Source organism: Centropristis striata, chromosome 8 (assembly GCF_030273125.1).
Source record: "Centropristis striata isolate RG_2023a ecotype Rhode Island chromosome 8, C.striata_1.0, whole genome shotgun sequence".
Classification (NCBI taxonomy): Eukaryota; Metazoa; Chordata; class Actinopteri; order Perciformes; family Serranidae; genus Centropristis; species Centropristis striata.
This window is the reverse complement of record NC_081524.1, coordinates 15,423,987-15,436,683: the sequence shown is the minus strand read 5'-3', so window position 1 is coordinate 15,436,683 and position 12,697 is coordinate 15,423,987. Positions and strand designations below refer to the sequence as shown.

Here is a 12,697-nt window from a genome sequence, read left to right as displayed (position 1 = left end):
TAAATTCTGGAAAAGTTGGTGTGTTCTAAAACTTTTGACTAGTAGTGTATCTTGGGAACAAGAATCCTCAAAGCCACATCAAAGGCTTTTTTTCTCAAGATATATAGTAAAATATTATATGGTCATGGGACCATCGTGCTTCCCAATGTTTTGGCTTGTGATCCCTCAAACAAAAGCAATGTATACTTCATCATACACTGTGGCCCTGGGGAGAACATGGGCAAATTGCAAGCTGGCCAAATAAATACAGTACTGTGCAAAAGTTTTAGGAAGTTGTGAAAAAATGCTCTAAAATAACAATACTTTTAAAAATAGAAATGTTGCAGTGCAAACAGTGTCCTACATGTTTTGTTTTGGTTTTGTTTGTTGTTTGTTTGGGGGGGGGGGGGGGGGGTTCATACAAAAAAACAAAAAATGATGTGAGCATTGGTCCAAAGTTTTCTTTTGTGAATGTTGTATTTTTGTACATGTCCTGTACTATCAGCGCTCAATAAAAAAAAATGTAAAAAAATAAAAATGTTAGGAGTTTACATTTTTAATTAACAAAATGCAAAGTGAGTGAACAGAAGAAAAATCTAAATCAAATCAATATTTGGTGTGACCACCCTTTGCCTTCAAACCAGCATCAATTCTTCTAGGCATTTTTTCCACACCTGCCTAAAACTTTCACACAGTACTGCATATGTTTTTTATCCTAAGAATTTTTAGAAGTGTGAAGTAGTGAAAGTATCCAGCATTTCACAACAGAAATAATAATTAAAAAAAAAGAAAAGTCATTAGAATAATTGGACTGATTGGCGGACCATAGAGCGGGCCACAAGCATGGCTAAAAATATTGTACAAATGTCGCAAATCCAAATCATATGCTGGCTGTACATGATTTCAACCAGATAAACATACGGTTGCATATGAGTAACTGAGTATAATCCCACTTCGTCAGACAGTCAGGAAGTTTGAACATGACAGGAAACATCAGCCATGATGGTTTTTCCATCAGAGAGAGGGGAAACACCTGGTGGGAGTGACGTCACTACCAGCGGACACAAACAGCAGAACTGGAAAGTACAGACTGGAGTCCAGTTGTGGTGCAATGCAACTCCATAATAACAATCATGTCATCACTGACTATTATCTGACCCCGACATGACCATGGCCACCACCACCACCTGTCCCCAGAAGAACAGCTGACATGTCCGACATGTCTGTGACAAGGTGTCCGGGGGTGAGACGAGACATTTGGGACTACAGCAGTACTGGATGAGGTTGACCTGGTCCTGTAGTTTCATTCATGGTTCAGGCTATGACCTTCCTCTCTCAGTCGGAGCCAAGGCCAAACATCCCTCGGCTATCTGTCCTTCCCGAGTGGAACACAACAGTGGAATAGAGACATCTGCCTCCAATGATAATCACACATAAAGATAGCAATGCCAGGGAAAGTCCCACACTGCAAAAAAAGAAAAGTTGGGTGAACTCAAAATTTCAAGGCAACAAACTTCGATACAATCTTAAGTTGGGCAATTAAACTAAATATTTTAAGTTTTGTTCTTGAGTTTGCTCAACTCTGAATTCAGATTTTTGTCAATTCAACTGTAAGTTTACATTGTAATAACTTTTAATCCTTACTTCTGCTAACTTCTGCAATGTGCTGAATTGGCACGATTGTAACGCCGCTATGAAATGTCAGCTAATGTTGCGACCACAATTTTGAGTTAGCTTTGATACGCTAATGGCTACTCTTGTAGCTGTAACAAGCAGCGCCGCTAGCATCAGTTAGCCGCTAGCTTTCGCTAATGAATTTCACCGCTTTCCTGCATTTCACAACAAAGAAATAAGAGTTATCAGAACTATTGTCCCTTGTTGTGAACCCCAACTTAAAAATATAAGTAACAACAACTCACCAACTTGTTTTTGAGCAGACAACTGGCTTCCTTTGTTGTGCTAACTTACATTATTGCCCCAAATATCAATAATTTATATTTCCAAGTTTTACCAACTTAAATCACTGTTTTAGGCCAAAAAATACAAGTTGGCTTTTTTGCAGTGCACACTATGACAACATGTGTACCATACTGAAGAACGTAGGGGTAGAGGATGCAGCTCTTAACTTACTTGAATGTCTATGCTGGATTTACATGACAATAAAAGTGTGTAAAAAAAAAAAAAGGTACCTAGAAATAAAGAGATCGCCTGTGCTCCGAGAAATTTAGCCTGTCAGACAGCCCATGTTTCACCCTTTGTAGGATCTGTCCTGTTGATCTAAGCAGCTCAGCACCATCAATTAGAGGAGAGTGAGTACAGTTCAGTGCATTGGTACACATGCCACGACTCTACTACAAGGCGCTCATTGTGCACTCCGCCTCTCTAAGTGGTATGTGCCGTACAGTGTTTGGTGCCCCGAAACAAAACGCCCACCTCCATTAGCAGTCAGCCTGCTTTTAGAGAGACAAAAATGTCTCTGGGCATTAGTCACTGTTGCACCCGGGAGGAGAAGAATAACATGGTGTTTTATTGGAGGAAAGCTAACAATGGGAGGAAAGCCCTCACTACAGAGTTAGGACCAACCAGAAAGTTTCTCTTCAGGTTCCCAAGGCAGAAAAAACTGTAACAGAGGTGGTGTTTTGAAGAACGATTACTCAACATACTCCATGATCAGTCAGTTGCTATTCAACCTGTTGCACAGGAATGGCTGTCCATGTATGTCAATGCTGCAATATGGACACAAAAAAGCACTTATCTGAACAATAGCTGGAGAAAACAATGTTTACATTCAAGTGGCGAGTATACAATACATCACCAACCTGTAAAGCAGTAGTTCTCAACCTTTTTGAGTCGCGACTCCCAATTTAACATGCATGTTGTCCACGACCCCCGCTCACTGAACACAATCTCACACGCACAGTTCAGATCACCCAAAAAAGAAACAAAATGACCAAAAAAAGGAAACAAAATGACCAAAAAAGACACAAATTGACCACAAAATGACCAAAAAAGACTCAAAATTACCAAAAAGACACAAAATGACAAAAAAAAAGACAGAAAATGACCAGAAAAAGGACACAAAATGACCAAAAAACACACAAATTGACCACAAAATGATCTGAAAAAGACACAAAAAAGACACGAAATGACCAAAAAAAGACATTAAATGACCAAAAAGACTAAAACACATTAACACATGAACACTTAAACACAGTGGAGACAGAGCTGACTTCCAAAATGATTTGGCGACCCCAATTTGGGTCCCCACCCCAAGGTTGAGAGTAGCTGCTGTACAGAGCATCTTACATAAGGTTCAACATCTATTGCTTTACATTGTTAGGAAGCAGTTTAAACTTTCAAAAGTGTCACCTGGCTAGTCTGCATGTCTCAGCAGAACGGCTAAGCTTAGTCACCAAAGCTGAGCTTCCCATCCGCTCTGAGCCACAGAGGAATGCAGTGTGTATGGTAGTGTATGTCTAGCCTCAGACCCTCCGCCAGGACAGGAACACATTGGGAAGTCCCACCCTTTCTGATGCCAGGTCTTTGTAAGCGTCCGCCTGTGGGATGGAGGGCTGAGGTGGTAATTAATGGCTTCAAACTCCAGGTGGGACACTTTAGTCTGCACCCGCCGGTAAACCAGCTGTTCAGAAGGTGTACAGAGCCAGTAAGTGAGCTAAACGAGGAGGGGGGTTTGTCTCTCAATGAAACAGGAAAACATAGAGGTTTGATTTTATTTAATATAAAATTGTGGTGGGGACAGATATTGAATATTTGTGAGTACATGATTTAAAAGATTAGATAGATAGATAGATAGATAGATAGATAGATAGATAGATAGATAGATAGATAGATAGATAGATAGATAGACTTTATTTATCCCAAGCCGGGAAATTACAGTGTAGCAGCAGCATTACACACAGAGACAATGACAACACAATTAAATAATTAAATAAAAAGAACAACCTAGGCATACTTCAAGCAATAAAATATAAAAATACAATAAAATACAATGAAATGTAATGTAAAAATAAAGTGTCTAAAGAATGAGTATGTATTAAGGAGTAGAATAGAATTCCAGTGCAGAATAAATATGGATATGCAGTATAAAAATGTTGGTGCCGTGAAACAATAAGGTGCAATGAACAATGTGCATAAAAAAACACATAAAGTGCATAACGACGGTATGTAATGAACCAGACTATTTGTTATTGTACAGTGTGATGTGATTTTATATCTGTCCCTATGACAGCGGAGCTGGAGCAGCCTGAGAGAGAAGGTGCAATGAGAAGGGCAAATGTTTCATTTGCTGGTAACACTAAAAAGTAGTGTCAGAACGCAAAATGGAAGAAGAATAAAAGTCAGAGGGATAGAAAAAGAAAAGGACGAGGGACCTAGAGAGACAGAGAGAGGTGATCACTGACACATTTAGTGGGTCAGGGACACAAAAGGCGCTGCCTACCAGGCCTCCAGTGGAGCATGAAGCCACCAGGGGAGTGTAACAGGAGAGCCTGAAGCCCCCATACAGGCTGCTCACTACCCAACCTGCTAACAGCCTCAAAGGGCTGACAAAGGCCACAGGTTGCTCAGACCTGCCCCGCCGCCAGGTGCCAGGACGCCAACAAAAGAGTCTGCTGAGACCTTCCCATTGAAGCTGCAGTTTGATTCAGCTTTTGATCCGTCCCAACAGAAATCATATCTCATGAGAGGAGGAGGGGGGCCGGGATATAAAGTCAGACAAAAGGTCTCAACATTGTCCTAATAACTGCCAGTAAATGTAACATTCCTTAATACTGCCAACAATCTTAAATAATTTTACACAAGTGTCTAAGCTGGGACAGGTCTACTTACAGTTAGGAAGCAGCGTTTAGTTTTTATGCACCAAATCTCTGGAACAAACTCCCAGAGAACTTGAGGTCTGCTGCAACTCTCAGCTCTTTTAAATCAAGTCTGAAGACTTTTCTGTTTCCATTTTAACCTGTAATTTTTATTCATTCGCTTTTAAATGTTTTATTCATTCACTTTTTTTATTTATTTATTTTTTATTCGCTTTTAAATGTCTTCTAATGTGTTTTATGTATTTTAATCTTGCCCCTGTACAGCACTTTGAATGGCCTTGTGTCTGAATTGTGCCATATAAATAAACTTGCCTTGCCTTGCCTAAGCTTAAGAGACATGTTTATTAAAATATCTTTAGATAAACTGAATTGTGCTTGAACACAAGGGACACAGACACAAAGAAACTGTGTGTATGCACACATAACATAACACATTACACTACTGACCACATGTCACTGCACTGCAAAAAAAGAAAAGTTGGGTGAACTCAAAATTTCAAGGCAACAAACTTCGATAAAATTTTAAGTTGGACAATTAAACTAAATATTTTAAGGTTTTTTTTTTAGTTTGCTCAACTCTGAATTTCTCTGGCACGATTGTAACGCCGCTATGAAATGTCAGCTAATGTTGTGACCACAATTTTGAGTTAGCATTGATACGCTAATGGCTACTCTTGTAGCTGTAACAAGCAGCGCCGCTAGCATCAGTTAGCCACTAGCATCAGTTAGCCGCTAGCATCAGTTAGCCGCTAGCATCAGTTAGCAGCTAGCATCAGTTAGCCGCTAGCATCAGTTAGCAGCTAGCATCAGTTAGCCGCTAGCTTTCGCTAATGACCGAATTTCACAACAAAGAAATAAGAGTTATCAGAACTATTGTCCCTTGTTGTGAACCCCAACTTAAAGATATAAGTAACAACAACTCACCAACTTGTTTTTGAGCAGACAACTGGCTTTCTTTGTTGTGCTAACTTACATTATTGCCCTAAATGTCAATAATTTATATTTCCAAGTTTTACCAACTTAAATCACTGTTTTAGGCCAAAAAATACAAGTTGGCTTTTTTGCAGTGTGGAAAAGCTGCATAATTTTAGAATGGCATTGTAAAAAGAAACAAAGATAGTAAATTCTATAATGTTATCTCTCAGCAGATAAACTTTAACCCTGAGAGCCAAACACAGCTGGGTCTGTGAGGTGACAGCGAGAGCAACAATAATGGAAGTCTGGAGGTGATAAACTGCCCACCTACTTCAGCACGTTACTATTTTAAATTTTCTTTTAAATTTACATTTACATTCCGATGACTTGACTGTAACGTAAGAGCAACATTTCTGCTTATCATCAGGCCATATGATTTGAGAGTAAAGTGTAAAGCTGCATTTTTCTCAAGCTGTGTCATTAAAAAAATCAGCACAAAAGACAAGAAGTTTAGAGACAGATAGACTGCTGTAAATATAATTTTTTAAACAGGGCAAAAAATGTATGCTTCTTCTATTTCTCTTTTTTTTTATGTATTTATTTAATTGTGTGTTTTTTGTTGCTGTATCTTTCATGCATTTTTAAAAACATTTTTATTCTACACACTTCTACTTCCCGTTTTTTCTTTTAAAAAGAAAGTCAATAAACACATGTTAAAAAACAACAACTAATGTAGAAGTGGGAAAGAGTTGATAGATTCCCATGTTGCTATCAGCAGGACTTGATTTATGTCGTCAGATAATTGACTTTGTCCAACAGGATGTAAACAACATTGACAGGATATTGTTCCTGAGCAGCCCTGACAAACATTTTAGATAGATGTGGTACTGTATACAACACACACACACACACACACACACACACACACACACACACACACACACACACACGATTAGGCCTTCACATAAAGGAAACCCGACAACAAGAAGACAAAAAGTAAATGGAGGTCCTTCAACCAATCAGAGCAGTGATGAGCAGTGACAGGAGAGACAAAGGAGACTAACAAAGTCTGCTGATACCTCTGCAGGGTAAATATAGTATCGCTGCATACCAAAACAAGTGGGAGGATGATAAAGGACACAGACTTATCAGAGAGGATACAAATTTTTGTATTTCACTGACCCCAGAAATGATAAATAACAGCTTCATCAAATCTTGCTTTCATTTGTTTGTTTTGTTTGTGGATAAAAGCCAAGGACTGCTGATTGTGGCCCACAACTGAAATGCGACAATCTACTGAAGAAATATATTCAAGATTGAAAATACATTGTATTTAAGAGTTATGTGTTTGGCTCTTTATCAAAACTGCACCCCTAATTTGTCTTTAATCACCATATTCTGTTGGTAATTGTCATTCAACAGATGGAGAACATGTTGAGGGGCCATCAGTGAAGATTTACACTCCCAATGCCCTTCAGAGTGAACACAGAGTCCTCCAAACAGGCAGGAATCTGAGAGCAGCAGACGAAATGTTGCTGAAAACATTTACACACTGACATATCTTACTGATACAAGCTACAAAATAAAGGCATAATATAACTAAGTGAATGCAAAGCCTGTGCGTATATACAGTAATAATACAAAGATCAGTCAGTACAAACATTCGACTTTATGCTTGTTTAAAAAGCTACCTGCTATGTTTTGGCTGCAGAGCAACAAGTCAAAATATCAGCTACGACCTGCGCGCAGACATTAAAAACATCCACACACACACACACACACACACACACACACACACACACACACACACACACCAGTTAAAGGTTCCCAAGAAGCAGAAGAAGTGCAAAAACACACAGAAAGACAAAGCAACGTCCAAAAAGTCTGAATAAAACTATAATAAAGATATATGTTAGGCTTACCTTAATACTCAGGTAGTTGTCACAACTCCGGGACTTTGCTCTGGAGTGCATTTTGCCCAGTGACAGCATTTAGGCACCAGACGAAATACCAACTTCCAATAACTTAATAAGTGTCATTAACTCCAAGCGCTACAATCCAGTGTACGATCCTCTGTGTGAGTGCTGTAAGGCATTGCTGAGATATCAACAGGTCCTGAGTCTTTCCTCTCTCCAGCTCTCTGTGTGTGTGTGTGCTGTGGTGCAGGCAGCTGGAGCAGAATAAACTCCTGTCGGAGCGTGAGAGAGGCAGTGCGCTGGCTTCCCCGGCTCCCTCCCTCCCTCACCTCCTCCCTCCCTCCCTCCCTCACCTCCTCCCTCCCTCCAACATAACCTCCCCCGCCCTGCTGCTGCTGCTGTGGCGGCTCTGCTACTGAAGCCTCTTCCAGCTGGATAAATGCACACTGCTGCAACTCCAGGCTCATCATTCAGAGAGAGAGAGAAAAACACAGTACCTGACCTGCAAACCCCCACCGCCCCGAGCCCCCCCAACCCTCCACCCAGCAGGGGTCAGACCCTGACTAACTCCTCTCTGCCCCCCCTGACCCTTTGCACCCCTACCTCCACCGGCAGCTCCCCTCCACCCCTTCTGTCACAATGCTCTCTCTTTGTCCCCACAATACAAATGGACTAGGGTTTCAGCTTATTCTGCTGCTTTTCAAAAGGAAAAAGAAAGGAAGACATCAGCATAGGATTGGTGGCTCAGGTCACTCACTACAATGGCGTTCCCCTTAAATATTGTCAGGGGAATATCCAATCCTTTACCAGGCCCTTACAGACCACTGACATATGCGGGACATCCTCCTGTTACTGCAGACAGATGTGACATCTTCAAAACCACTGCCTCTTAGACAATATATAAACTGTTCTTTAACGAACTCGAGACATGGAACAATAAAACTCAATTATATCATTAGTGAGCATTCCTTGAAGCTGTCATCTGCAGGCATCACAAGAGAGACCGAGAGACAGAAACACAGAAGAGGTGAGCATGTTTTTTTACCGCTGGAATGCAGCAAAGTGACAGTTTGTTACCTCCTTCCCATCTCTTTTTAAACACAGGAAATCCTTGTTCGGGGAAAACATGCTCTCTGAGAATGCACGCTTTGTGTGAAAATGTGAGGATCACATTAAGGCAGCCGAGACAGTAGAGAGGATAGGTAATTGGGTTGGTTTATATTTAGACAGAGGCAGTAGATTCTTGATTCACAATGACCTGACAGAGACACTGTAACACAGAAACACGTGGGCTCAGACAAACTCTAACTCTGCAGTTACTCTCATGTTGACAAAAGTATCCAGACATTTACACTTGTTTAAAAAAAAAAAGCAGACATTACTGTAAACTTAGAGGTACGATTATAAATCAGTGGAAGCACGTATTGTTATATATACAGCAGCTCTACATTTAGTCTTATGTATATATCTACTGTATAATCTGCTATATAAACAGACACACACATACCTCACATATGCACTATGCAAATATACACTCCTCCCTGTTCAAGTCACATAACGTTGCTGCCATGTCTGACCCTATAATTTCTGCTACCCCGGCCTTTTCCACTGGGTTTCACTGGCAGCGAGGGCAGGCTTTCTTCTTTAAAGTCTGCCCCCTTTTTTCTCCTTTTCCTTCTTTTTAATTCTTACTTATCTCATTGGGTTGAAATTAAAGCACATGAGCAACAAAACGGTTCGAGTCAACAAAGGTCTCAGGTCGGCACGTGTCCAACTGAGCCAGCGGGATGCCCAGTGAAGCAGATTTTTAGTCAGTTCTGTATAATTTTGGCGAAGGAGGTGAGGCTGCAGCTCTGTCTGTCATGGTGAGGAGTTTTGTTTTTAAGATTTTGGAGTAAATTAAATGAAGCTGACAGAGATATGACAGGATGTGAGGGGGAATGATATGTTGCAGAGCTCCCCAGAGGCTCTTGTACTGGGTATGTGGTGTTCCTAAACCCGAGGCCACCAGGGCACCCGGACTATGAACTTCACCTCTGGTTCCCAACCTGGAGGACTTTAAGCAGCGTAAGATAACTTATTTTAACCCATTGAAGCCTGGAAAGCGGATATGTTGTTTTGTAGTATTTGTATAAGCTCTCAAATACTTTTAGAATTTCATTTCTATCTGCTACAGAGGCTGAAAAATCTATTATTTAGTAGAAGCGTTGACACTTCTGTTGAATTTCCAGAAAAACTTCAGGTTTTAGGGGCTTATTTTAAAATCACCAATCAGAGGTTTTACAGGAAGTTTCAGGCCTCAATGGGTTAATATCCAGTGAACTTATATCTCAGCATTGCATTTATTTCTGTGAATAAAACTAAAGAAAATTATTTTTTGGACTATTATTTAAGATATAGACAGGATAATGATACAGTGAAGACCTGTATATAAGCCACATTAACAGAGCCTTGCCTACAGTAGTAAAATATAGTTAAAACCACCAAAAAGCTGATAGAACAATGGCCAAGTTTCAGGGAGAAGTGAACACTGAATTTGTTTAAAAAAAAAAAAAGTTGCTTAAGTATGACTACTGATTGTTATAAAAAATAAATAAATCATATATTATATATATGATACAGAGAGTTGTATTAAAAACTTCAATCGCCACAGGAAATAATCTGCTCAAAATTGAATCCAAACTGGACGTATTACACAAATTTCTACAGTTATTGCTTTCACTATTTGGGTGAAGTGTACAGTTTATGAGGTGATCTGTACTGTTATTCTTCTGCATTGTATATAATGTGAAATATCCATAAAATACGTCACTTAGTCAGGGGTCGTCAGTTTAATAAATTGTAGAAAAAAGGTCAAGAAACCACTGAACAAAGCTGTGCTCCAAAGCTTTAAAATATCAGATATATTTTAAAAATATATTTCTAAAGTAAAGTTTTATATCTAAATCACTGTACTGCCATGTTTAATGTTAACTATGTGTTTGTTATTTTTTTTTAAACTACTCCAACAAAAATGTATGTATTTGTTGATGATCTAAATGCAAATCACAATATCAGTTAATAAATGATTAAAAACGAATTAAAACATTACAGGTGGCTTGAAAGAAATGACATGTTTTAGGTGTCTAAAAAAGTAAAATATTTTGGACTTATGAATATGGTACAAAAGATTCAGGTGACAATCTACAATTTCTCCTCTTTCTATGTTCAGAGAACGTAAACATGTGGTTCCTGTGTGGCCACTAGAGGAGGCAGCAGCATGTGTTTGTATTCTGCTGATTTAGGTCACGATCAACAATAAACAACATGTATCCTGGAGGGAAATAAATCCAGACTTTGTTTTTTTGCAGACTTCATGCAGTATCTTCTGATTCAAATCATGACAGCAGTAAAGTTGTGGACAGTAAAACATCAGCTCCATTTAAACTAATATGTTTGTACTACAACTTTTCCTGTTGTTTTTCCACGAGCAACCATAATGTTTAAAATAGCCTCCTTTACTGAGACTTCTGGTAAACAATATTTATGTGATCTGAAAAGGCAGATAGGGCCGTCCCAGGGGTGACACGCCATCTGATAAAGCAATCAGGGGAACAAATTAGTCAGACGACATGAGAGCTGCAGTTTCATCATTTTTCAGCGTCATATCTTCCTGTAATTCAGCAGATAAAAATATGAGACAGATTTAAGGAGGGAGGATAGATTACAAACAGTAGTTGTTTGGATTAAGATTGAAAGATTTTTGTCACATACACACACATGTACACACACACACACACGCACAGATTCAACCAAACTTCAACCAGAATATGGGGGCTTCACTGGAAGTAATATATCTTAAACTTGAGCAAGATTAGATGAAGAACATCCTCTGTTGTAAATAGATTGGTGGTCATTTGTGATAAACACACACACACACACACACACACACCAAACTGTGGAATGTGACACCTTGGTCCTACCTCACTTTGTACCAACCTCACAGTGCCACACAGGCCACCCAACAACACTTGTTGTGAAAACTTTAAACTTCACCCCTTTTTCTTCAGTAATCACAGCAATGTAGAGTCCTTTCCATGTGTCTTTACAGCAGCAAAATCCATATCAACTAGGGCTGCAACTAGCCGTGTCACAATCTCTCAATGCGTCATTCAATTACATTTTCAATTCAAGTTTTTTTCTCCGTGCTGAAGGCTATGCTATTGTTAGGCTATTGAGTATTGACCCGTAAAGATAAACATTTTGGTTTAATTCCTGGACAACTGTCATTCACATTTTTCAGTTCTTCTTTAAAAAGTGTGATATAACTGCCGAATTTTACTGTAACGATCCTGCTGTTGACTAAATTTGACACTGAAGGCTCATTTGGATCAATTTTCAGATTTGAACTCAAGGCAACCCTGGTTGCACACTGCAAGTTTCTCAAAAACAACAAAAAAGTCACACAAGTGACATCTCCAAATGACTTGTTTTGTCTGGCAGCTGCAGTAACCAACCATTATCAATTTACTATAATGGAAGACCAAGAAAATCAGCCAATTCTCACATCTGATAACCTGAAACCATCAAATTTTGACATTTTTTCTTAAAAAAATGATTAATCCATTATCAAAATAAGTTGCCTAAAAATGTAAATCTCTGATATACATACATAGTTTCTTGCTCATTACACTGTGTTAGCAAAGCCTCAGTGCATAAGAAATCCAAACTGGCACAATTCCAACAATTCCCACATCTGACTTTTCCAAAAATGATTAAGCATTGAGTACATGTTTAACCTGTAAATAACACAGAGAAGCTGTGGGCAATCAAAATGAAAATAACTGCCTTTTGTAAGAGGTTTTATATTTACAGGTCAGACTGTAAAGAAGCCGAGTCCACACAGAGGACAGAGTGAACGAGTCATCACTGCTTCATCACACAGCCATGGGAACTCTCATCACATCACCAGGCTGAGCTGCTGCCCCCTCTGCCCCTTCTCATGCAGCCCCAGCAGAGAGCAGGCGGGTCAAAACCGTTCCTCCTCTCAGACGGACACAGTGGTGCTGTTGC

At 39.5% G+C, this 12,697-nt stretch overlaps 1 protein-coding gene across 1 annotated transcript in view; it reads right to left on the bottom strand.

The window, feature by feature from the left end:
* Positions 1-7,863, bottom strand: part of zgc:158766 (uncharacterized protein LOC100009641 homolog) — a 52,466-nt gene extending 44,603 nt beyond the window's left edge. The window contains exon 1 of the mRNA XM_059338612.1: positions 7,652-7,863. Within this exon, the coding sequence (XP_059194595.1) occupies positions 7,652-7,720 (69 nt within the window). The 5' untranslated portion in view covers positions 7,721-7,863. The remainder of the gene's footprint in view (positions 1-7,651) is intronic.
* Positions 7,864-12,697: the final 4,834 nt, after the last annotated feature.